Below are 27480 nucleotides of genomic sequence, written 5' to 3' on the forward strand. Positions count from 1 at the left end.
TACTATTTGCTGCATGGGAAGACAAGAACATACAAGGCAGCTCATTGATATGTTATGTTAACCCCCAGAAGAAACTCCCTGAAATGGGAATCTCCAAAAGTGATCCCATCACAATTCACAATCCACATGAAAATATAAATATTCTAACATTGAACACTTAAATATTCACACTGGCCCTACCAACAAGATTCATGTGTCAGCTGCACACTGTCTTTACTGGCCACTGAAAAAGAAGGGGGCCAGTCCAGCCAGCAAGTCCCTGCTAGTCACATGAAGTGATGTGGCCAACTAGCTCGAGAGCCCTGTGGCAATCCATTGGCCCTGATGGCCCAGGAGTGATGGCACCTTCTTCATTCACCTCCAAGAAAGCACTGGTCTCTTTGGAAGAAGTCGATTTCCTCATATGGCAGACTTCTGCACAACCTGAGTTCTTTTTTCCATGTTTGTTCTTCAATCTCCTCTTGTATGTCTGATATGCTAGGTGTTAAAACATACAAGTATTAACAATCACTTTAACAAAGAGTCTAATTTGGTGACACTGTACACTTGTCAGTCCTTCAGGTGTTTGTTTGGGTGGCATCATGTATGTATAAACACCCAGGAAAAAGAAGGGGTTGGGGGGGAGAAAGAAAGCTATGGAACAGAAGGATTCGGTGTATCAGAATGGCTCTTTTGTCTGGATGAACCATTTGTGATTGAGGCTCATTCATCAGGCTGCTGACAGCTCACACACTCTTATATTCATTCATTCATTCACTCATTCAGTTAGTCAGTCAGCTGGCAAATACTGCGAGTGCTTACTAGGAGTAGGACACTCTCCTGGGTTCGGGGCTAGAGCTGGGAATGAGCCAGAAATGATGCTTCCTTCAGTCTCTCCATGAGAAGGAAAGAAAACTTGGGTCTGAGACCAAGAGTTTGACTGTAATAGGATTTATCTTATCTGTTGGGGAAATTAAGCCCCAGGTATTCCTTATATTGTTATATTGATTGTTATATCTGTAATCAGTATATAACAATAACAATCAGCAATCAGTATATAATCAGTTCTATCAGTAATCATTGAGTCTTACTCAGACCCAATTCCCTAACAACAGTAAAAATTTACCATGGCCCAAGATTAAAATATATATGGGTATGTGAACATATATATATTTTTTTCTTTTTCAATTTTTAGAATCATGTGCATGTTTGTTTCCTGGGTATATTGTGTGATGCTGAAGTTTGGGAAACAAATGATCTTATCACCCAGGTAGTGAGCGCAGTACCCAACAGTTTGTTTGTCAACCTTCGCCCCCTCCCTCCCTCTTCTAGTATCCCCAGTGTCTATTATTGCCATCTTTATGTCCATGAGCACCCAATGTTTAGCTCTCACTTATAAGTGAGGTATTTGGTTTTTTGTTCTTGCATTATATATATTTTTAAATTTACCCTCTGAGAACAAACATAATAAAAGACTCCAAAGTAATGTATGTTTGGCTGCAATCACATGTGCATACACATATATTTCAATATTTGTATATGTGTAACATTTCATATTTGAAAAACATTTCACAGCCATTCAGCACAAGTCTTAGTCAGAGAAACACTGAAATAACTTGGCATTTGGGAGACCTCAAGGCTTTTAATGAGACCTAACAAATCAACGCTTAAGTGCAGCAAATGTCACTTTGGAGCTCAATGATTGCTCATAGAGATTTTGTCTTAACAAGTTACAAAGTCTAAATTCTGATAGTGGATTCACTTTTGTGAAGTATATTTGTTTATAATTATAAGCTCATTTTCAGATGGCTTTTTATATTTTTCTGTGAAACTCCCACTTGTGCGCCAAACTATCCTGTCTATGCGCCTTATCATCCCCAGAAATGTCAGGCTTTCAAAAAGTGTATCACGGGGCAGAACATGCAAGTTTGGATTGAAAAAAAAGTCGGTAAGTTGGGGTGAACAATTTCCCGTCAGTTATTTCCTACCCAACGGGTGTTCACCCACCTGCAACAATAAGAAATCCATCTATCAGCTGGAACAGTCCATAGGCCAGTGGGAAACTCAACATCTGGAGCAAGTGCTCAGCAGTGAAAGATAACTGGAGCATGGTGATGCACATCTGAATATTCTGAGCTCCAGCTTCTAAGGAAATTGTCCTGCACCTACCAAAAAGAAAATGTTTCAAGAGTAACGCACTAGCAATAAGAACTATTCTAATATTTTCTCATATACATCATAACAATTAGAAGCTATGACCTCAGGCCACTGAAAATGTATACTCATTCCATAGTTATTTGCTGAGTGCCTACTCTGTGGGTGGTCTTCTGAGAGGCACGGTGGAGTGAGGCTTTGCAAACCCTGCCCTAGGCATCTGAGTAAAAAGACAAGACAAACACACAGGAGAGGTTCAGCAACAACACAAGACAAAGTATGGCCAAAGGCCACGCAGATGTAGAAATTTAGAAAATAGCAGAAGGGGTGAGAGAAGACTTCACAGAGGAGTGGGATTAAAGGATGGAAAAAAATAGAAGAAGCTTTTGATGAGGGGAAAATATTATAAAAATTAAAGTTCCCCTGGTGTGAGTGTGGCCTGTTCAGCAAGCATTGCATATACTGTAAGCCAATCTGCAGAGGAGAGGACCGGAGGAGACGAGAATGGAAAGTTGAGTTAGAGATATGATGCAGGACGTGGTGGCTCATGCCTGGAATCCCAGCACTGAGAGGCAGAAGCGGGAAGATTGCTTGAGCCAGGAATTCAGGACCACCCTGGGCAACAGAGTAAGACCCTGTCTCTACAAAAAGAAAAACATATGTATATTTTTGAAAGACATATGAAACAATATAAACTAACCAACACTTAAAAACAAATAAACAAGGCCAGGCACGATGGCTCACGCCTGTAATCTCAGCACTTTGGGAGACCAAGGTGGGTGGACCACCTGAGGTCAGGAGTTCGAGACCAGCCTGGCCAACATGGTGAAACCCTGTCCCTACCAAAAATACAAAAATCAGCCTGGCGTGGTGGCACACGCTCCTGTAATCCAAGCTACTTGGGAGGCTGAGGCATGAGAATCACTTGAACCCAGAAGGCAGAGGTTGCACTCCAGGCTGGGCAACAGAGGTCTCAATAAATAAATAAATAAATAATAAATAAATAAATAAACACAAAAACCCTAAATAAAGACCAAATACCTAAAATGACTGTCTTTAGTGAAAGAGTTTGGTAATAATTTTTCTTTTTGCTTTCTACTTTTCTATATTTTATAGGTTTTCTGGTTGCATAAAATGAAGTAAACCTCATTTGAAAAGACAAAGGAGGGAATAGAGGGAAGACCTGGGCAGGATATTGAGGGCTGAGTCAAGCAGTTTCACGTCTCCAATTTATAAAGGGAGTCTGCAGGGTTTTATACGTGGAAGTCAGGAGATAAAAGAGGTGTTTCAGAAAACAAACAAGCACCTATGTGCAAGCTGGACTGGAATGGGGAGGTAACAAGGGTGTGTAATGAGGGGGTGAAAATGCTGTCAATGGTACAGGGCAAGCTCTGTGTTCATACTTTATTTCTACTTATTCTGTTGCTCGCTACACTTGCCTCAAACCACCCTCACTTCTTTCACACTTTTGTCAAAAACTTGATATGATTAAGCTACAAAGCTGGAACTCAACACCTGCACCATTCATGAGCCAAATTTCCGTCCTGGCCTTTGTCAGGCTATCAGGTATGAAAAAGATGGGATTGTGGACTCCATCTTGCTATAGGAGTACTTTCTGTCCAGAGCCAATTGCATTTCAACAACTCAACAGACTGTGTTCCTAATTGTTAAATTTGGAAACAAACCCAGGTCCAAATCCTAACTCCACAATTTTCTAGCTCTATGAACTTGGTCAAGTCACTTAATTTCTCTGAAGGGTCTGCTCATCAGTAGAATGAGGGTAGTGATAGGATCTACTTCTCAAGCTTGTAGTAAGAAGTAAATGAGATAGATGGGGTAAAGCTTTACCAGGCGCTTAGTACAACCCTAAATGTTCCCCAAGTGGATTGGAAGTAGCATAAAGCCAATTAAAAATTCCCAACTTCCACCTTTGGAATTCAACTGCATAGTTTACTCTTCTTTAATAATTTTTTTCTGCTTTTAAAAGTAGTACATACTTATTGAAAAGCTTCAAAAATATACCAAGGAAATACTAAAGAACTAAAATTATCCTTAATCTCGCTACTCAAAATTAAACATTGTTACCATATGGTGTATTTCTTCCAGTATTTTTTGATGCAAAGAATTCTTTTTGCTTTCTTCTACAAAGTGGGAATCAAATATATGTCATTTTCTATTCTTTTTTAACTTAAATTTATCTCTTCCTATCAATTTGGCCTTTGCTTTAATTTACACAAAGAATTACCACAATATTTTCCATGAATTGCCATGAATGACTCTCTTTTATGCTTAGTTATCCTGTCCATTCCACTATGTAAGTCAAAACTCTTCATGTCTCCTGACACAGGCAGCAAATCCTATCAGTGGCAGTGTGTTAAATTCACCTTCCTCAAAAAAAGTTTATGGATAGTTTAACTATACCTTTGCCAAGACTGGTGGGTAAAAAGTGCCAGCAGAAAACCCGTGACATGGCCAATCAAAGGAAAGATGAAACTGATGGTCAGAAGGGTGATGTCTGAATTCCAAGATCCTTTCGCCAGGACCACACCAGCAACTGCGACCACCAGAAGGAGGACCCCGCCAACAATGGCCCCAATCTGAAGCAAACAATAAAATAAGTGCATATAAACTCAGGGTTTTTTGCTCTATGATACAAAGTCCATCAAGGTTGTAAAATGCTTGGGATCTAGAAATTTTAGAACAAAGAAGGGACTTAGAGATGACTGAATACAATTTCATTTTGTAGAGGAGAAATCTGAGTTCCAAAGTGGTCAAGTAACTTGCCTATGCTAGAAATTGGTGGAGTCTGACACAAATCTAAGTCTTGTTTTAGCGTATCTACCTTTCTCTTCAAGTAGAAGATTTTGCCAAAAAGATTGGGTAGTAGAGTTCTATTGTGGGTAGAACAAAAGTGTAAAATGAATGGAATCTGACAATGAGCTTCCAATACCCCTGCACGCACCTCTATGACCCTCTGCTTGTGACCTCCTGTCTGACGTCTGCCCTGCCTGACCATCTGCCTCCCCTCCCACCTCCCCTTCAACTACCAGCAGCTGCCTGCTGCTTTGATCCCTGTCCTTCTCCCCTCCAAATAAAATTTACCCATTCTTCATTGGACAATCTGAGCAAATACTCATGATTACATGAGAAATACTGATGGAGACCTCTAACCTCTCCCAAATGGATACTGTCTCTTACTTTTGTTGTTTAACAAGAACAGAAACAAAAAGCCAACAATGACAGAATTTTGAATAGTTTTGAGTTTTAGATAAAATAGGAAGGAAGCATGGCCTAGGGTATTTTGGGAAAATCAGGATCTTGGCAAGCTCCTTCACATATCATGTAGACAGTAAACTGTGTACCTAGTTACAGTGTCAACCTTTATTTGAAATGATTCAGGATGTGAAGGAGGGTGGTCGTAGGAAACTAGAGAAGACAACAAACCAACAGAATGACCTAATATGCCATAAATGTGTTATGGGGGTCATTTTTACTGTTCAAATACACAGACAGACTAGACCCCTGCCTAAGAAAAAGATGCTAAGACAAGAAAGCCTCTTGGCCAGGCATGGTGGCTCATGTCTGTAATCCCAGAACTTTGGGAGGCCGAGGTGGGTGGATTACCTGAGGTCAGGAGTTCAAGACCATCCCGGCCAACATGGCAAAATCCTGTCTCTTCTAAAAAAATACAAAAATTAGCCAGGCATGGTGACACATGCCTGTAATCCCAGCTATTCAAGAGGCTGAGGCAGGAGAATTACTTGAACCCGGGAGGTGGACGTTGCAGTGAGCCAAGATTGCGCCACTGCACTCCAGCCTGGGTGACAAAGCAAGCCTCTGTTTAAAAAAAAAAAAATGAAAGAAAGAAAGCCTCTGAATGTAACATCCCCTCTTCCTCTCTCTACCAAAGATTTCATAGTTTAAAATCCACCAAGAGCAAATGAGGAACACTTAAGTTTGTTCAGAAAATGTGTCAGATCTAAAATTAAAATGGAACTAAGAACGGGGAATGAAGATATACTAAAATAATGATTACATTAGCCTACTTTTTTTTTTTTTACTAAGGTAGTCTAGAATATTTATGCATATTATTAAATGTTTTGCCATAAATCCTATGAAATACCCAAAAGAGTTTTAAATCTGCTCTTTACAGGAAATAAAACTGACATGTAAAAAAATGTATCTGGTTTCTCCATTGACACTGATGGACTGATAGAGGAGCTGGAAACTCCAAAATCATTATTTTTGTTGTTGTTGTTGTTAAATGCCCTTTTAAGAAAAATAATCAAAGACAGAGTACTTGAAAAGCAAGAAGTTTCCATGATCATTTCCCTCCTCTTGTTTTGTAAACAAAATCATAGCTACCACATTGGAAATTTTCTCCTACTGAAATAACAATAATAAATGTGGAAAACGGGCCAGGCACAGTGGCTCATGCCTGCAATCCCAACACTTTGGGAGGCCAAGGCAGGAGGATCTCTTGAGGCCAGGAGTTGCAAACCAGCCTGGGCAACAGAGCAAGACCCCGTCTCTAAAAAAAACTTCTTTTTATTAGCAGGGCAGGATGGTGCATGCCTGTAGTGCTAGCTACCTCAGAGCTTGAGATGGGAGCATCATTTGAGCCTAGGAGATCAAGGTTGCAGTGAGCAATGATTGTGTCATTGCACTCCAGCCTAAGTGACAGAGCGAGACCCTATCTCAAAAACTTAATTAATTTTTAAAAATAAATGTGGAAAAGATGGGACTTTATTCCATGAGTACAGCTAAAAAAGGAGAGTGAAAATCAAGTGTGCACTATTGATGTTAAAGTCATCCATATGCAATACAAATGTACTATAGTAAGCCATCCTCCAGCTCTCTGTGCCCAGCTGATTTTCTGCTTGGCAAGCCCTCTCCTCTCATTCTCCATCACACTGAAGGAATGGTGGGAATTGTTTGGCCTTGTGCCTAACTGGGAAAACAGTGTCCATTAGCACAGGCATATAGAGTGGCAATGCTCTGTGAGGTAGAGCCAAACGGCAAAAGCTTAAACCAAGCCAAATCATAAACCACAAAACAAAATTAACTGAGATTTACTACCTGAAACTCTAAATAACCTCAAATGTTTATTTCTTTATAAATGTAAAATATAACTGAAACATTTTTTAAATCTTCATGAAAGCCACACATATTACAACCTTCTATCTGCCAAAGTGATACATAATCAGAAAAAAAATGGAAAGCACCCTAGGAGACACACATCATTGTTAAGAATGCCTCCTCTTTATGTTTTGCTGTTTTGTTTCAGTTTTTAGAGATGGGGTCTCACTCTGTGATCCAGGCTCAAGTGCAATGGCACAATCATGGCTCACTATAGCCTCGACCTCCTGGCTTCAAGCAATCCTCCCACCTCAGCCTGCCAAAGTTCTGGGATTACAGATGTGAGCCACTGCACCTGGCCTCTTGAATTATTTTTAAAAGGCGTTTAACAAAGACATTTGCTTGTTTCTCCAGCAGACAAAGGGCAAGACTACAAAGACAAGAGGAGGTAGAAAGTTCTAGTCACCATCATTCCATAGCTAGACTCCTCAGTGCTTTCTGGATGATTTCATTTAAACGGTCTTATTCATGTAGTCAGCAGCCCTTGCTCATGTGTACAAATGACAGCTTTGGCAGTGCCCCCAGGAATGCTTCTGCAAGACAGCCCTTCCTCCTACTCTTCCAAGAATCCAGCCATATTACTAAACACTGGGGCTCCCTTTCATGCTCACTTGAACAGCTTCTGCCTCAAGAGCACCTGTGTGAAGCCTTTGCATGGATGGGCCTGGGCTCTTCTGTCCACACACAGGCTTTAGCTTTCCTGACACTAAATTAATAGTTGCTATTTTCCAGGGCGTCATAAGCCTCAGGGTACAGAACTATGGGAGTGACAGACCAAGACTTACAGGGTGGAGGAAATATGATCGCTGGATCCAAAACCGCAGGATGTGTAAGGAGAATTTCTGGGTGTGGGGCTGTACTCGACAAGCTCACTTGTCCCAGCCACCGCTCACTTCTGTCTTTCAGGCCCCTGAGTCTGAGGATGTGCCAACAGTGGCCATGAAGTTGCTCACCTTGAGAATGATTTTGGATTGTTTTGGCCATCTGTAATTCACATAGACACCAAAGGCCACAGGAACGGTCAGGCACACAAGGGTAATTCCTAAAGAGAAGAAAAATCCATCAGAGGGTTTTCCCTCTCACCCTGACTGCACAGTACTTCCCAACAACTTCTATTTCAATTAGGTAACAGCTTTAAACTGACATTTTCCCATGTCACTTCCCGAATCTGGATAAATGCCTACAATATTGGCTCCAAAGTTATATAAGCTGCTCATAACATTTTGCATCTTGTGAGTGCCTTTCAGAACATATTATCAAAGCAGAATATATTAAATAACTTACTGATCAGAAAAAAAGTTGCACATAAAATCATGGTTTCTAAATTAAGGTTTCCCTCAAATTTTACAGATTCAGTGGGCTCCCGCTATTGTGAGGAAGTGGGTTCATTCATGGTTTTGACTATGGGCCATGGGTTCTAAGCCCTCAAGGTGTTTACCTGAGACACCAGATTGACACTGAGAGTCTTAAGAATCATAGTGTTGGCTAGGCACGGTGGCTCACGCCTGTAATCCTAGCACTTTGGGAGGCCAAGTTGGGCGGATTGCCTGAGCTCAGGAGTTTGAGACCAGCCTGGGCAACATGGTGAAACCCTGTCTCTACTAAAATACAAAAAAAATTAGCCAGGTGTGGTGGCGTGCACCTGTAGTCCCAGCTACTCGGGAGGCTGAGGCAGGAGAAGGCAGAAGTTGCAGTGAGCCGAGATCGCACCACTGCACTCCAGCCTGAGTGATAGCGCAAAACTCTGTCTCAAAAAAAAAAAAAATCGTAATGCCTATCACTTCTCCAAAAACTGACCATACTAGAAAAGGTAGATCATTTCACCACATTTCTCTTCTAAGCTTGGTAAACCCACAGAGATCTTTAGGAAAATGGCAGACTTTAATGAGAAATAATATTCAGAAGAGGAGATAATGAAAGAGATATGGGTGTGACTGTGACATGTAGATGAGTTTTCATAATCAGTAAGAATTATTTACACTCAACCTCCAAGAAAAAGTCAAGGTTCGCAGGCAATGTGAAAGGTGAAGTCACAGGAAGGTCTAATTAGAACCACTAAATCCAGTTAAACCTTGGAGCATAAAGAGTCCAATTGCTTTATAGTCTAATTATATAAGGGTTTGATTCTTGCTTTTTCAAAGTAAATTATCTGGCTTTCTTTTTTTTTCAAAAATGCACTCTTATAGGGGTGAAAGTTTGCACTTTGTAGTCAGATTCCTGGGTTAGAACTCCAGTTCTGTACTTACCGGCTACATAATCTTGATCAAGTTTGAAGCCTGAAGACCTAGGAGATTGAACTGGTAACAGAATCTATACTGTAGGGTTCTTTAAGGTATTAAATTAAGTACTACAAAAAAAATCCCTGCATAAAGAGTTATGTAATTAAGAACAGCTATTATTAGTGTCATCACCATTACTGTTAGTCCTCCATTTCCCAGGCCCATACAGACCTATGTTCTGATAAGGAACGGTGAGATTCTGCTGAAGACTCCAGGACCAGGTGTAGAGGTAAATGCAGAGTGGCATCATTCCCAGGGCAGCCACGGTGGAACAGGTTGTCATACCGATGCTGAAAGTAAAATTAATACAATGCTTAGGAGGGAGCATTGGACATGAAGAATTTAGTCTTTACCAAAAGCAACTCCTAGGACACAATTTCCTAGAGATTACACGGACTAAGCTCCTTGGAGTTCATTTCTCTCCTATTATTTAACAAAAGATGGCTACACTTGTGGTCTACAAAGAGATTTCCAGTAGTTCTTGTCATCCATCAATTACCTCATATCTATTTTACTATCTACTTGCCTTAAAATTCTTCTTGGCACTGTAGAATTATTTTCTTATCTAGTTCTTTTTTTATTGAAGTATAATCCACAAGCCATAAAATTCATCATTTTAAATTATACAATACAGCAGTTTTTAGTATAGTCACAACATTATGCAATAATAGCACCATTTCCAGGATAGTTTCATCACCCCAGAAAGAAACCGCATCCCCATTAGCAGTCACCCCAATCCCTCCTTTCCCTAGCCCTTAGCAAGCACAAATCCACTTTCTGTCTTTATAGGATTACCTGTTCTGGACATTTCATATCAACAGAATCATACATGTAGCCTTTTTTCTGTGTCTAGCTTCTTTCCATTAGCATAACATTTTCAATGTTTGATAATAGTTTGGCTGTTTGTCCTCTCCAACTCTCATGTTGAAATTTGATTCCCAACGTTGGAGGCGAGGGCAAGTGGGAAATGTTTGGGTTACAGGGGCAGATCTCTCATGAACAGGTTGGTGCCATTCTCGTGGGATTCACTGGGTTCTCACTCAGTTCTTTGAGCTCTAGTTGTTAAAAAGAGTCTGACACCTCCCTCCCCTCTCTTACCATGTGATGCCTGCTCCTCTTCCCCTTCCACCATGGGTGGGGTCTTCATGAGGCCCTCACCAGACGCAGATGCTGGCACTTTGCTTCTTGTGTACAGCCTGCAGACCCACAAGCCAAATAAACCTGTTTTATTTAGAAATTACCTACCCTCAGGTATTCCTTCATGGCAACACCAATGGGCTAAGACAAGGTTTATCCGTGTTTTAACATATATCAGAGCTTCATTCTTTTTATGTCTTTATTCTATTAATATAGTGTATCACATTGATTTTATTGAATCAACCTTGCATTTTGAAAAAAATCATATTTGGTCATGGTGTATAATCCTTTTTTATGTTGCTAGATTAAATGTGATAGTATTTTTTATTGAAAATTTTTTCATGCATATTCATAAGAAATATTGATCTGCAGTTTTCTTGTGATATCTAGTTTTGGTACCAAGGGGATTGGAAGTGTACTAGGCTATTTGCATGGCCATAAAGAAATACCTGAGGCTTGGTAATTTATAAAGGAGGTTCACAGGTCTGCAGGCTGTATAAGCATGGTTCCAGCATCTGCTCCTGGTGAGGACCTCAGGAAGTTCACATCACTGCAGAAGGCAAAGGGGAAGGGGGAGCAGGCATCTCACATGGTCAGAGGGGGAGCAAGGGAGAGTGAGAAAGGGGAGGTCCCAGACTTTTAAACAACCAGATCTCATGTGAACTAACTAAACAAGAACTCACTTATCACCAAGGAGATGGCATTAACCATTCATGAGAGATCCACCCCATGATCCAATAGCCCCCCACCAGGCCCCACCTCCAATACTGGAATCACATTTCAACATAAGATGTGGAGAGGACAAACACCCAAACCATATCAGCAAGTTAGAATGCCACAAAGCTGACTAAACGCCTGCCTAGTGTGAAGTGTTAATAAATCTGTCAGGAAGAAGTCACCCAAACACCACATGCCATAAGCTCCCCATTGGATAGGGCAGTGACCCCCACAATTGCTGACCTGCAGACAGAGCAAGTTGGTTAGGGGAAGGGAGGGTACAGAACCACAGAGAAAGGGAATTGATGTGAGATGCTAGACTGAATTAAGAATTCTGTTCTAATTCTGAGATCGTGTGATCATATGATTAGAAGCTGGGATTGGGCCAAGCGTGGTGGCTCACACCTGTAATCCCAGCACTTTGGGAGGCCAAGGCAGGCAGATCACCTGAGGTCAGGAGTTTGAGACCAGCCTGGCCAATATGGTGAAACCCCGTCTCTACTAACAATACAAAAATTAGCTGGGTGTGGTGGCAGGCGCCTGTAATCTCAGCTACTTGGGAGGCTGAGACGGGAGAATCACTTGAACCCAGAAGGCGGAGCCTGGGCAACAGAGTGAAACTCCATCTCAAAAAAAAAGAAGAAAGACAGAAAGAGGAAAGATGAAAGAAAAGAAGAAAGAAAAAGAAAGAAAGAAAGAAAGAGAAAGAAAGAAAGAAAGAAAGAAAGAAAGAAAGAAAGAAAGAAAGAAAGAAAGAAAGAAAGAGGTAGGTTTGACATTGAAGTAGAGTGATGAGTTAGAGTACAAAGTAAGATTTCTAGGCTTCAAAATGATGGTGTGATATACAAAAAAGCTGAGTCGCTTAGCACCAATTTGAGGGGTTGTGTTAAGTAAGGTGATAGTGGGACATCCAGTCTTCAGTGAACAAACCTGGAAAGATTTCTAAAGACAATTAGTCTGTTTATCTGTGTCATTACTGACGTTGTCTCTGGCCACCTTGGAAAGTGAAATGTGGGTACGTGAGCCGGATGAACCAAACCAAAACCAACAGCCATGCTACAAAACTTTACCAGGAAAACAACTGAGACCATCAGAAGGAAGTTGTGGTCTTTGTTCAACAAATCCAGAATGATTTCTACTGGAAAACTGGTTTGTTTATCTCTGTTATTATTGAGGTTGTTTCTAAGTAAAAAGGCTAACACATTTTAAGCGCAGTGGATCTTAAGAACTTTTAAGTACCTAATGTCTGTGGTGGAAGGGGAAGAGTACTTGGTTTGAAGTCCTCAAAAACTGTGTATCGTGATTAACTGCTATGGTCTGAATGTGTCCTCCAAAATTCATAGGTTGGAAATCAAATCCCTAAGACAACAATATTGAGAGGTGGAGCTTTCTGGGAGGTGTTTAGGTCATGATGAATCCACCTTCATGAATGAATTAACGCCATTTTAAGAGGACTCCACCAAGGAAGTTTGTTCCTTTTTGCCCTTCTCTCTTCTACCATGTGAGAAGCAAGAAGGCCCTCACCAGACAATAGATGCCAGCACCTTGATCTTAGACTTCCCAGCCTCCAGAATGTAAGGGAATAATTTCTCTTCTCTATACATTACCCAGTCTCAGGTATCCTGTATAGCAGCACAAAATCGACTAAGACAATTACTATACTGTTATTGCATTATATGAACTAAGTTACTGCTTCCTATATTTGTAATTTGCTGCATTTTTTTGTTTTGTTTTGTTTTTGTTTTTTGAAACATCGCCCAGGCTGGAGTGCAGTGGTACAATCTCGGCTCACTGCAACCTCCGCCTCCTGGGTTCAAGTGATTCTTCTGCCTCGGCCTCCTGAGTAGCTGGGATTACAGGCGCCCGCCACCACACCCAAGTAATTTTTGTATTTTTAGTAGAGACAGGGTTTCACCATGTTGGCCAGGCTGTCTCGAACTCCTGACCTCAGGTGACCCACCCGCCTCGGCCTCCTAAAGTGTGTGAGCCACCACGCCCGGCCGTAATATACTGTTTTTGTATTTTCCATATATATTTGTAGTCTGCATTTGTTATTTAGGGAAAAGCACTTAGTTACAGTAACTGATAGTTAATATTTTATATATTGTAAAGCCTCCTTTGCTGTAAACCAGGGAGAGGAAGAAGAGCCCATGGTGCATGTAGAGAAGGAAGGAAGGAAGGAAGGAAGGAAGGAAGGAAGGAAGGAAGGAAGGAAGGGAGGGGAGAGAGAGAGAGAGAGAGAGAGAAAGAAAGAAAGAAAGAAAGAAAGAAAGAAAGAAAGAAAGAGAGAGAGAGAAAGAAAGGAAAGAAAGAAAAGAAAAAAGAGAGAGAGAGAGAGAGAAAGAAAGGAAAGAAAGAAAGAAAGAAAGAAAGAAAGAAAGAAAAAGAAAAAGAGGAAGGAAGGAAGGAAGGAAGGAAGGAAGGAAGGAAGGAAGGAAGGAAGGAAAGAAGGCAGGCAGGCTGGCTGGGATTTGAGAAGCAAGTAAGCAAAACATCATGTTGTACACCATAAATATATATAATTTAACTTGTCAATTAAAAATAAAATTTAAAAAATAAGTCAGTGGAGAGCTGGGAGGTTATCATTTCATGAAAGCTAAGAAAAGAAAGCTCCCAAATGAAGGCTAAATGCCAATAAAAATCAGGGAGGATGAGAACTGAAGAAATAGATTTAGTACCATTCAACCTTACCCCACTTTTTGGTGCCTTCCATCCCAAATCTATTCTTTCCATCTCAGTCTCACTCCCAAACCCCAAGCTAAGGCTGTATTTTGTACCTACCTGAGTGATAGAACCAGTGAAAGAATGCATTAGTAAAATTAGGGGAAAGAAAATAAATGGAAAGAAGATACCCATCAGACCAGTCAAATATTTTATCTTTCAATTTGCTGGAAAAAATTACACAATCCGTTTAAGCATGTACAAACTGTTTATAGACACTGTGCTCATTCTGTGTTCAAGGCACAAATGACTGACAGACTGAGAAGCAGACTGCCCTCCTGCTCTACAAAGGAGAGGGAGGAGGCCCTTCATACGTCAAGGTCTTCTGCATAGACAGCGAGGGTCCTTCAGCACTTTATTGGGTCTACAAGTCATCTGTCACTCTTCCTCCTAATATATATCACCATTGCTTCCATCCAATTACCCTGTCTATAAAATAATACGTCTATGACTACTTTAACATTTTCTGCCAGAAGAATGTTCATACTCTTGACAAAGCAGCATCTGTTTTACTTCAGTGATACTAAAAAGATTCCCTCTGTGCTCTCACTCATTGCTGGTAAAAATGGTACACCACAGAGGGTGTCTGGCAGTATCTAGGAAAATTAGCGATCCTGCTTCTAGGATTCTGAATCCATGGCCCTCTGGACACAGTTTTATTGACATTGGCTCATGAATTATACACACACTATACCCTACACAAGTGCTTATGTACCTGTCTATCTGTGCCAGAGTGAGCGGCATGAGAGCCAGGTCCTATTTTCCTCTCCATCTCTAGGACCTGGCATAGTCTCATGCTGCAACACATTGGAAGAGCTCATTAAATACTTACTGAATAAATGTATGAATCAAAGAATGAACCAATGTCAACACACTGGTGCTATGGAAATATTCTGTCTCCCTCATATGTCATGTATCTCCAGGTGAACATTGTTAAAAATCTTACTGAAATGACCCCTTTATACTTAGTTCAAATGGTAAACAGCCCCATAGCAATCCGGAAAAAGAAACTTTCTATAAAATTATGCTCTTCCAGCAGGACATGGTGGCTCACGCCTGTAATCCAAGCACTTTGGGAGCCCAAGGCATGCAGATTACCTGAGGTCAGGAGTTTGAGACCAGCTTGGCCAACATGGTGAAACCCCGTCTCTACTAAAAATACAAAAATTAGCCGAGCGTGGCGGCACACGCCTGTAATCCCAGCTACTTGGGAGGCTGAGGCACGAGAATTGCTTGAGCCTGGGAGATGGAGGTTGCAGTGAGCCAAGATCGTGCCACTGCACTCCAGCCTGGGTGACAGAGCGAGACTCTGTCTCAAAAAAAAAAAAAAAAAAAAAAAAAATTATGCTCTTCCAGGACAAAAGCAAGTAAAATTTTAAGAAGCAAATATTTAGCTGATTGGTGCTCCTTTCAGAAATCCAGACTTAGATAACTTGCAAGTATTTGTGTATATCCTTCTGCTCTTTTATTTTTCTTTTAAGCAGCCCATTTATTTCATGATTGTTTGTTAAATCAATAGGACTTTTTTTCTTTCATTACTTTTTCTTTTTAAAGGAACCAGACCAGGTGCAGTGCCTCATGCTTGTAATTCCAGCAATTTGGGAGTCTGAATTGGGAGGATTGCTTGAGACCAGGAGTTTAACAGCAGCCTGAGCAGAGAGACCCTAGTCTCTACAAAAAAAAAAAAGTACAAAAATTAGCTGAATGTGGTGGTACACACCTGTAGTCCCAGCTACTCGGGAAGCTGAGGCAGGAGGATGGCTTGAGCTCAGGAGTTTGAGGCTGCAGTGAGCTATGCTCACATCATAACACTCCAGCTTTGGGGGAACAGAAGGAGGCCCTGTCTCTAAAAATAAAAAAAGGAACCTTATAATATACTTTACTCTGCAACTTGGTTGCTTTTTTTCCCACTTCATCTATCACAGACATCCTCTCAGACCACTACATTTAAACTTTTCTTTTAAAGAACTGCAAAATATGCCATAATCTAAATATGCCATAATTTTTTCAATCACTTCATTAATGATAGGTCAGTTGCTTTTAGTTTTTTGCCATTATAAATAATGTTATAATAAACACTCTCATACATACTTCACTTGAAATGATTCTTTTCTTTCTGTGAATTCCCCAAGGTGGAACTGCTATGTAAAAGTCTGTGTTTTTTGTTTTAATATATACTTTCAGATTACTTTCCAAAAAGATTGCTACATTTCACAATCTTGCCTACTCCGGATGTGATCAGTCCCTTCTAATTGTCACGCCAGCATTGAAAAATTGATCTCACTCTTTTTTTTTTTTTTTTTTAGATGGAGTTTCACTCTGTCACCCAGGCTGGAGTGCAGTGGCCTGATCTTGACTCACTGCAAGCTCCGCCTCCCAGGTTCAAGCAATTCTCTCTGCCCCAGCCTCCGGAGTAGGTGGGATTACAGGCACCCCCCACCACACCCGGCTAATTTTTTTTTTTTTTTTTAATTTTTAGTAGAGACGGGGTTTTACCATGTTGTCCAAGCTGGTCTCAAACTCCGGACCTCAGGTGATCCACCCACCTTGGGCTCCCAAAGTGTTGGGATTACAGGCGTGAGCCACCACACCCAGCCGGCACTCTGGATTCTATCAGGTTGTGCTTTCTTTCATGTCAAGTGGCTTCTTCTGTGTCCTCCTCTCTAAACAATCTTGCTTGTCAGACTTCTTCTCAACTTGTAGGAGTTCTTTTAAAATTAGGGCTCATATTACCATGAATAATACAAGTATTTTTCCCAAGCATGGTGTATATCTTTGACTTTGCTTATGACTTGCCATAATTAACATTTATATAGTCAGAGCTGTTTTATAAATGGCTTCCGAGTTTCTTATCTTAAAGACCTACCCTGATCCGAGGGCATTCAAATATTGTCTTCTACTTTTTACTTTTATACTTATATTTTCAACTGACTTAAAATTTATATTTTGCATGGTAACAGGTATAAGACTAATCTATTTTTTCTATTAATATATTGAGATGCAAGTGTGTCAATATAATCTACTAAAATAAACCGTTTTGCGCTATACTGAAGTGTCACCTTTATCATATATTAAATGTCCAAGTGTATACAAAATATTTTCTGGAAATTCTATTCTAGCTCATTGATAAATAACTTTCTTTCTTCCTGAACAAATACTAGACTAATTACAGTGTTCTCATATATGGTAGGGCAAATACCTCCACATAAATTTCCCTTTTCAAACTTGTCTTAGCAGTTCTTGCATGTATTTTATTCCATATGAAACCCAAAATTATTTTATCTTATTAAGAATGCTTACTTTAAGCAAAGACTTCTTCCTGACTAGTGGGCAATTTAAAAGAAAAAAAGCAGTTTGCCACAGCTCTCAAACCTCTGTATCCACAAAGAGGATGTTTAGAAAGTTTTTTCCAAATTCTTAGTCTATGATAGTGGTGCTACATTCCTTGACTCTCCATATTACCAAGTCCTGAATGGAATTCCATATTACATCACTTTCCTCTTGAACTTCTGGAGAACCAGCACAACATTTCTCTACTGAACGGCTTTGGCTCAAACAGCAGAAAGGTAAGATTCATGATTATGGGAAAACAAAGTGAGATTTATATCAGACTGATTCTATATCCTTGATTACCTATGTGATTGCTTCCATCTTTATACAATTTTTAAGCCCATGGTGATCATGATATTAGTCAAGGATGGCAAGAGGTGATCCTGGTGCTCTGCCAACTGTTACAAATACCAGCAAAGCTGGAAAAGCACACAGTGAATGCCTCTGAGTACAGTGGAAAGTCACGCCTTGTATTTTTAGCCATGAAATTCCAATGTAGCATAAACAGAGGATGTGGCTAAGTAAATCTCTTGACTTTCCATGTATAGGAAAATTTTTGGCAAAATCTAACTTCAGTATAACAAGATTCCACTTGCATTAAGAAGAATAGCATCATCATCTCCAAACTATTACAGAAAATAATGAGACAGATTCAGCAAGTCTAGACAAACAGGTAAGTCTTGAACACTCCCTTAAAGCAGGGAAATTACACTCTCTCCTCCCGCCGCCCAAGATGCCGAAAGGAAAGAAGGCCAAGGGAAAGAAGGTGGCTCCGGCCCCTGCTGTCGTGAAGAAGCAGGAGGCTAAGAAAGTGGCGAATCCCCTGTTTGAGAAAAGGCCTAGGAATTTTGGCATTGGACAGGACATCCAGCCCAAAAGAGACCTCACCCGCTTTGTGAAATGGCCCCACTGTATCAGGTTGCAGCGGCAGAGAGCCATCCTCTATAAGCGGCTGAAGGTGCCTCCTGCAATTAACCAGTTCACCCAGGCCCTGGACCGCCAAACAGCTACGCAGCTGCTTAAGCTGGCCCACAAGTACAGACCAGAGACACAGCAAGAGAAGAAGCAGAGACTGTTGGCCCGGGCCAAGAAGAAAGCTGCTGGCAAAGGGGACGTCCCCACGAAGAGACCACCTGTCCTTCGAGCAGGAATTAACACCGTCACCACGTTGGTGGAGAACAAGAAAGCTCAGCTGGTGGTGATTGCACACGACATGGATTCCATTGAGCTGGTTGTCTTCTCGTCTGCCCTGTGTCGTAAAATGGGGGTCGCTTACTGCATTATCAAGGGGAAGGCAAGACTGGGACGTCTAGTCCACAGGAAGACCTGCACCACTGTCGCCTTCACAAAGGTGAACTTGGAAGACAAAGGCGCTTTGGCTAAGCTGGTGGAAGCTATCAGGACCAATTACAATGACAGATATGATGAGATCCGCCGTCACTGGGGCAGCAATGTCCTGGGTCCTAAGTCTGTGGCTCGTATCGCCAAGCTCGAAAAGGCAAAGGCTAAAGAACTTGCCACTAAACTGGGTTAAATGTATGCTGTTGAGTTTTCTGTACATAAAAATAATTAAAATACAAATTTTCCTTCAAAAAAAAAAAGCAGGGAAATTACATATATACACATTACATTAAAATGCAGTGTCAATAACATTTTGCAATTGGAGATTAAGTTATTCATACATTGTTTTCATTTCAAAAATCCCATAAAATCAGGAACTCTGACTCTCAAAACTATGAAAGTATACACTTGCTTTCCGACTGAAAGAAATAAAAAATTATCCAGCTAACCACACGGAGTGAGCTGTAAGATCATACCAACAGATTTGACCCTAGAATAGAGCTCAAGGCCTGATTTTCCATCCCTCAATATAAATGTTACCCTTGTCTGCTGACTTCCAATAATAATGAGCATTTATTGAGCACCATGTGCTATGTCTCATGCTTTTATATACATTTTCTCTTTTCATCTACATAATAACTCTATGTGTGGGTATTATTTTCATTGTATAGATAAGGAAACTGAAGTACATAGAGACATGGAAGCTTGCATGAAGTCTCATGGATTCAGTCTCAGTTCTGTCTCCAAAGCCTTAAATGCAAAGGATCTTCAGTTTTCCACCAAGACATGTCAGATAGACCTGAACAATTTGAAGTTCTATTTCCAGGTTCTCTACTGAAGGACAAAGAACTTCTTTAAAGTTCAAAGGTCAAAGTTGGCCACCGAGCTTCACAGGCTCCACCACCACCAGTGGTCAGAATCCTTTGTCTGCAGCTGAGGACATAAATGCATCCTTAGGGAAGAATGGACCTCTTGTATATATCAAAAGTTTTCAAATAAAGATAGTGGGAGGCCAGGCGTAGTGGCCCACACCTGTAATCCCAGCACTTTGGAAGCTCTAGGTGGGAGGATTGCTTGAGCCCAGGAGTTCAAGACCAGCCTGGGCAACATAGTGAGACCTTGTCTCTGTAATACAAAATAAAAAATTAGCTGGGTGTGATGGCCCATGCCTATAGTCCCAGCTGCGCTGCTCAGGAGGCTCAGGTGAGAGGATCACTTGACCCCAGAAGGCCAAGACTTCAGTGAGCCATGATTGTATCACTGCACTCCAGCCTGATGACAGAGTCTAAGACCTTGTCTCAAAAAAAAAAAAAAAAAAAAGACAAGACAAGACAAGACAGTGGGAGCTGTCCTGATCCTGAGTTGCATGAATAAATGGACACCTCTTTTATTTCTTTCCTTCTTTCTTTCTTTCTCTCTCTCTCTCTTTCTTTTTTAGATGGAGTCTCGCTCTGTCGCTTGCCCAGGCTGGACTGCAGTGGTGTGATCTCGGCTCACAGCAACCTCTGCCTCCTGGGTCCAAGCATTTCTCCTGCCTCAGTCTCCTGAGTAGCTGGGATTACAGGCATGCATCACCACACCTGGCTAATTTTGTATTTTTAGTAGAGATGGGGTTTCGCCATGTTGGCCAGGCTGGTCTCGAACTCCTGACCTCAAGTGATCTGCCCACCTCAGCCTCCCAAAGGGCTGGGATTACAGGTGTGAGCCACCGCACCTGGTCTGGACCTCTTTTGAGGGTTGTTTTTGTAATACACACAGGCAATCAGAAACTGTCATTCACTCATTCACTCATGTTTACCAAGTGCCTACCACTACCAGGCTGGTACTGTGCATGCAAAGATGAACAAGCCTTCCAGGAGCTTACAGACATAGTAGGTGAGGCAGACAAGTAGCCCAGCTATTGCAATGCTTTCCAACAGATGATAAGGAAGAGTTACATAATTCGGATTATGGGGACAGACAAGAGAAACATCTCTGGGCAGTAGCTTCAGGAGAAACTAGGGTAGAGGAAGGGGGACATTTGGACTTCATATTTTGCTTTACTTTTCCTATAGTCACGAAATACTTAATATTTAACCTCAGATCCACTCCTAAGCATACACTCAAGGGAAATGAAAGCTGAGACTCAACAGCATTATTCACAATTGCCAAAAAGTGGAAACAATTCAATTGTCCATTGATGGATGAATAGATAAAACATGACACATATATATTATGATATATCATTATATATAGGGTTAGGGTTAGGCATACAGCTCCTTGAGCAGAGACTAAAACACAGACCCTAGGACACGATGTTCTTTTGCCTGCCTTATATAATAATAATAATCGTTCATATCACATTTTATGCCAAGTGAGATTCTAAGCACTTTAGAAATATTAACTCATTCAATCCTCTCAACAGCTCATGATGTAGGAACGCTTCTCATTTTAGAAGTGAGGAAACTGGCCGGGCGTGGCAGCTCACACCTGTAATCCCAGCACTTTGGGAGGCCGACTCGGGCGGATCAAGAGGTCAGGAGATCAAGACCATCCTGGCTAACATGGTGAAACCTCGTCTCTACTAAAAATACAAAAAATTAGCCAGGCATGGTGGCGGGCGCCTATAGTCCCAGCTACTCAGGAGGCTGAGGCAGGAGAATGGTGTGAACCTGGGAGGCAGAGCTTGCAGTGAGCTGAGATCACACCACTGCACTCCAGCCTGGGCAACAGAGCGAGACTCCGTCTCAAAAAAAATCAAAATAAAAATAAAAAAATAGAAGTGAGGAAACTGAAGCATAGGAAATGTGCATAATCTGCCGAGATGATCCAGTCAGTAAGTGATGGGTCTGTTTGCTGTTTCCAGAACACTTAACTACTACACCGTACTGCCAGATCTTAATTTTCATGTCCTACCCTCAAAGGTAGGAATTCTGTCCATCTCTAGTAGGATATATTGGGGAAAAAAAATGCCCCCATTCTTCATCCCTCCCTTATCCATGTCTGCTGTAATGTGACTTGGAAGCTCAGCCCATCAAGAGGCAAAATCGACTTTCCTAATCCATGAAGCTGGACTGGCCTTGCAATCTGCATTGGCCAATGGAATGTGGTAGAAGGATGAGGATCTGGTTTAAAGCCAACACTTCAAAAGACCTTTTCTGCTTTGCCTTTCTGAGAACCCTGCTGCTGCCATGTAATCAGGTCTAGGCCAGTCTACTAGAAAATGAGAGATCATGTAGTAAGAGAGCCCAGTTGTCCAGGTTGAAGCCACCTGCATTAGTCCATTTTCTTTTTTTTTTTTTTGAGACGGAGTCTCGCGCTTTCACCCAGGCTGGAGTGCAGTGGCGCGATCTCGGCTCACTGCAAGCTCCGCCTCCCGGGTTCACACCATTTTCCTGCCTCAGCCTCTCGGAGTAGCTGGGACTACAGGTGCCCGCCACCACGCCTGGCTAATTTTTTGTATTTTTAGTAGAGACGGGGTTTCACCGTGTTCTCGATCTCCTGACCTCGTGATCCACCCGCCTCGGCCTCCCAAAGTGCTGGGATTACAAGTGTGAGCCACCGCGCCCGGCCGATTAGTCCATTTTCACACTGCTGTAAAGAAATACTCAAGACTGCGTAATTTATAAAGGAAAGGGATTTGATTGACTCACAGTTGCACATGGTTGGGGAGGCCTCAGGAAACTCACAAACATGGCAGAAGGTGAAGGGGAAGCAAGGACCTTCTTCACAAGGCAGCAGGAGAGAGAAGAAGAACAAAGGAGGAACTTCCAAACACTTATAAAACCATCACTCACTATCATGAGAACAGCATGGAGGAAATCAACCCCATGATCCGATCACCTCCCTCCCTTGACACTCGGGGATTACAGGCCCCTCCCTCGACACATGGGAATTACAATTCGAGATGAGAATTGGGTGGGGACACAGAGCCAAACCATATCACCACCCAAGACCAGTCTACATTTAACCAAACCCAAATATGTAAAAGAACCCAGCCATGATCAGACAAACTCGGCCCAGAGGCAGGATAATTTTTAAGGCTCTTCATACGTATCAGCCAACTGCTTTCTAGAATAGTTATAAGGAAGAACAACATCATGACTGGAGGAGACAGAATAAGGTCAGTTGGCACTGCAGACTGTGGGAACAACATGGGCAAAAGAAAGCTGGAAGAGTGTGAGATATGCTCAGAGAACTATGAGCAGCCCATTTTGACTAAAAACCATTGTTCTTAAGGGGGCTAGTGGAATAAAAGAACCTGGAGAAGTAAAGTAGACTGGCTTAGTAGTTTCTACCAATTTAGTAGGTGTTGAGAAGCCTTTGTATGTATAACATGTTCATTTTCTCCTCACAGTACCATGCGGGTAATGTTATGATTTCCAGTTACAGAGAAGAGGCCCAAGGTCAGGATTTGAATATACGCAATCTGGTATCAGAGCCTGCCTTATCCACTTACTGCAAAGCCGTAATGGAGAGACTAAAGGTGCAGAGAACAGCATTTTCATTGTTGTGAAAATACAATTAGCCAAGAAAGAAATTGTGAGGGCCTGACCTGAGGACGTGTTAGTGGAGACCAACAGGAAGCAAGAACTGTGAGCAACACAGCAAGAGGAAGGGCTACAGGGCTTGGCAGTGGATTGAGTGGCCATGGTGAGAATGAGGGTAGTCACAGGGCAAGGCTAAGATGACAAGCCCAGGCAACTGCAAGAGGATGGGTGTCGTCAATCATCTCATTTGCAAAACGCACAAACCGGTTCAAACCAATGGATTCTGAATGCCTGTGTGGGGTGAACACATGGAGAACTGCAAGTGCACTGCATGAAGCAGGAGTGAAGGCATGAGAAACGTGCTCAGGGTCATCTGCAGGAAGCTATATCTCCACTTCCTCGTGTGTCAAATGAAGATGCTGTGCTAACCACTCTTGGATTTTATCCAGCATTAACAGCAGATAAAACTCCTATCAATGACAATCCACTGAGTTTTGCTTAAAACTGATTTTTTGTTGGCATTCAATTATGAAGAAATGTAATTACTTAGATATTGTTTCACACCATACTGGATTTTCACCTATTTGGGTTTCTACTGAAAATTGATTTTATTACTTTTGTACCTATAAGCTTCTAAAAATCTAATATTTAGTTTTTGCTTGCTTTTTTAGTTTTGTTGGTAAGACTCAAAATCAAAATTTAGAAAGAAAAGAGGAAAAGTAGCTAATATTTATTGCACAACTACTATGTGCCTGGCACCCTGAATACACACACACACATACACAAATATATATTTCCTCCATAAAATATAGTCTTGTGTCAGCCAGGCACCATGGCTCAAGCCTGTAATCCCAGCACTTTGGGAGGCCGAGATGAGAGGATCACCTGAGGTCGGGAGTTTGAGAACAGCCTGGCCAACATGGCAAAACCCCATCTCTACTAAAAATATAAAAATTAGCCAGGCATGATGGTGGGTACCTGTATTCCCAGCTACTCGGGAGGCTGAGGCAGGAGAATCGCTTGAACCCAGGAGGTGGAGGTTGCAGTGAGCCAAGATCGCACCATTGCACTCCAGCCTGGGCAACGAGAGTGAAACTCCACCCCAAACTATTATCTATATGTGTGTGTGTGAGTGTGTGTAAATATATATACATATATATACAGTCTTATGAAAAATAGGTAAATTTAACCCCATTTTGCCAATGATGAGATAAGGCTTATATAGGTTAAATAATTTGAACAAAGTTAAAGGTGAATTAAAGATAGAGTTGGCAAAAGAAAGTAAAAGTAGCTTTATCTTTCATAGGTTTCCTATTCATTGGTGTTTTTATGACAACATTGACTAACAAGAGATTAAGGTAATAAATGTTCTCTTTCCCAGAACACAAGTGTTTGAGAACACTGAAGATTTATGCTGCTACTCAAAACAGAAGATCTAGTTGTGTTGCTAAATGCCATGGGGGAAATGTGCCTAAACTGCAGACTGATGTAAAACAGATGTGAATTCAAATCTGAGTTCTGCCATACTGGTTTGTAGCATTTGGAAAGCTACTTAACCAATCTGAATCACAATTTTCTCAGCTGTAAAATTCAGAACAATAAAAGGCTATTTACAAGGTTATTATGAGCCCCAAGAAGAAAATAAGCATGAAAGCATCTATCCCATGCCTATAGGGTACTTAATAAATATTAGTTTCCTTTTTCTTTCCAAAAACTTTTAGGTCCTGGAATTTATCTCTGATTTATAAACTTCATGCAAAGAATATCTATCATTTCCCAGTTAAATAATCAACTTTACTGAATTTGAATTAGCAATGTATATTAGTGGCTTTTACCATTAAGGTAAAACACAAAAGCAATGTATGTTAGTGGCTTTGTATATTAGTGGCTTTTACCATTAAAGTAAAATACAAAATTCATCAAGTTATTTTTTTTCAAATTTCTCATAAGTGGGTAAACAAAAACACTGCCATAGGAAAGTTAGTTCCTATTCTGCATGGTATGAGCCCATTAAAATTTATAAATGAAATATGGTCCATACACTAAACATTCAGCACATGCGGGAAACTGGAAACCCATACCTGCAGCTGACTCTCACTGATGTCAACTCCCAGCTCAGTCATTACTTCTGATTCATTCATTCATGGTAATATAAATCTCAATTAAATGACATACACATGAAATACTTAAATTTACAAGCAGTTCTTCCCCAGGGCAGAAGGTGAAACGGTATGTTCATAAGTAAGCAAAGAGTCTCGAGAGACCATTGTTTTTAGCTCTTTTTCCAGTGCTGATCCCTCTACTCTTTCCTCAAATGCTCTTTTTTTTCCCCCATCAAAACATGTAACCCAGAAAAGCATGTGACTAATTCATCCTCATTAAAGTGTAAATAAGGGACAAGGCTTAATGTCTCCCAGAGGTATTTATCTACACCATAATTGGGAATAAGGTCACTGGCTTAAAGGGAAGGAATGCGAATCTAGTGATGATGTTAACCATCTGCAAAGCAACAAGAAAGAACAATTTTAGTCCTGAGAGCCTTAGCGTTGCTCCTGAAGTCAAATCAACAGGCCATCTCAGCACTTAAAGCTGGATATGGCCACCAGACACCCCTAAAGCTCCTTTATCCAGTCCTCTGAAGTGCTTCTTTCCTAAAATAGGTGCTCAGGCATCACTGACTAGAGCTACGGGAGTCTCATTCTGACTATGCCATTGACACAACCACAATGGCTGCTACCCAACCACAATCGTTAGCTTCTTGGGATTCTTGGCTTAAGTCCTGGGAGTTGCTAAAGCGGCCAGTGTAGGTAAGAATGAGCTCAAGCTTAGGAATGGCCACTGGGTGAGGTGCAGACCTGCCTCCACTATCACACAGGAAACACATCCCACTGCTCAGAACAGTAGCCAATAAAACAAATGATGATCAGCAAAGTAACTTTTGAGCACTGAAAGGAAAGCCCACCCATGGCTGTACAAGTCTCTGTGATATTTGTAACATTTCCCACTAGAATCTCTACCAAAAGATTGGAAGAGTGTTTAACACAAAAGTTTCAGTTATTCCCCCCAGGCAGGATAAGAGACAGACTGCTGAGCTTCCCTGGGGTTACTTACCTGAGATCCATATCTCCGTCAACCCAGAAGGTGAAAATGTTAGAGATGGTGCCCCCCGGGCAGCAGCCCATGATGAGAACAGCAATAGCTTGGACTGGCTTCAGAGAAAAGCTGATGGCCAGGAGATAAGCTGTAAAAGGCATGAGCCCAAATTGGCAGAGCAGTCCCACAGCAATGCCCCAGGGTCTCCTGACGTGCGACCACAGCTTCCGGATCTCCACGGAGCATCCCAAAGAGAACATGAGCAGCCCCATCATCACAGTGGACACCACTGTGAAAACGAGCTCTAGGTTTCCATGTACCTCCAGTCCCACTGGCAGCTCCTCCTCTGAACTGTTGGCAGGGCAGGCTGAGCTGCTGGAACAATTGGCTCTCATCTCCTCATCTCCTTAAGGCAGCATTACAAATGAACATTGGCAACAATGGCCGGGCAGGTCTATCCTGCCACATTTTGTAATAGTGCAACGAAGTCACACGTGGAGAATCATTCCAATAACTGTTGGCCAGCAAGGTGATTCATCCTAATCTGATCAATTTTTTCACAAGTGGCATTATAAAAGTAATTATCACGGGCATGAAACATATAATAAACTGCGGTAAGTAAGGCTTTCCACTTCTGTTCTTACTCACCACTGAATATGTATGTGAGATGAGACAAACAAACTTGTCAAGTGGAGTGACCGGGCTATGTCGTCAGCATCACATTGTGTCCCAGGAAAGTAGGGTGGATGCCAAGAAATAATTTCTCCAAATTCAGTTGGGATTTCAAACAGCCAGGATGCACAGACAGAAAGGCTAACTCCGGAAAAAACAACAAAGCCAAAGCCACACCTCCTAGTATTAGCAAAGCGTGTCTGTTGGAAATATTAGAGCAAAAAACAAAAAAAAACAAAAAAACGCCGGTGGAGGAAATGTCAGGAGGGACTATGAATAATTTCAAGAGAGCTTCAGAATTTGTCTCATTTTTCTTCTATTTCTATTAGAATTTGTGTCTAAAGTCAATAATTAAACACCTGCGAGAATAATATGGTATTAGCCACCTAATTATGTCTCATGAAACGTGTGAAAACCAATTCCTTCACTCAAAATAATTCAAGGGAGCT

The 27480-nt window shown here is 41.4% G+C and overlaps 1 protein-coding gene and 1 pseudogene across 2 annotated transcripts; one reads left to right on the forward strand and one right to left on the reverse strand.

The window, feature by feature from the left end:
- Positions 1 to 42: 42 nt before the first annotated feature.
- SLC10A6 (solute carrier family 10 member 6) lies at positions 43 to 27023 on the reverse strand. The gene is made up of 6 exons (XM_003265861.4): positions 26378 to 27023; positions 9723 to 9841; positions 8226 to 8314; positions 4555 to 4730; positions 1987 to 2144; positions 43 to 477 (listed from the first exon to the last, which is right to left on the reverse strand). Exons 1-6 carry the CDS (start codon positions 26752 to 26754, stop codon positions 263 to 265), a joined length of 1134 nt encoding a protein of 377 aa, XP_003265909.1. The 5' UTR covers positions 26755 to 27023; the 3' UTR covers positions 43 to 262.
- Positions 18172 to 19057, forward strand: LOC100604221 (annotated as a pseudogene). The gene has a single exon (XR_001114041.2). The product of XR_001114041.2 is annotated as a 60S ribosomal protein L7a pseudogene (transcript).
- Positions 27024 to 27480: the final 457 nt, after the last annotated feature.

This window comes from Nomascus leucogenys, chromosome 9, assembly GCF_006542625.1.
Source record: "Nomascus leucogenys isolate Asia chromosome 9, Asia_NLE_v1, whole genome shotgun sequence".
Taxonomy (NCBI): Eukaryota; Metazoa; Chordata; class Mammalia; order Primates; family Hylobatidae; genus Nomascus; species Nomascus leucogenys.

What these genes read in the sequence shown, in the direction of transcription:
- SLC10A6 (XM_003265861.4), bottom strand. Translation starts at nt 26,754, where the DNA reads ATGAGAGCCAATTGTTCCAGCAGCTCAGCCTGCCCTGCCAACAGTTCA. An exon ending in CGTTCCTTATCAGAACATAG is followed by an intron (nt 8,315 to 9,722) that starts GTCTGTATGGGC and finishes TCTTCTCTTTAG; the next exon opens with GAATTACCCTTGTGTGCCTG. An exon ending in ACCCACCAGTCTTGGCAAAG is followed by an intron (nt 2,145 to 4,554) that starts GTATAGTTAAAC and finishes TCTTTTTGGTAG; the next exon opens with GTGCAGGACAATTTCCTTAG.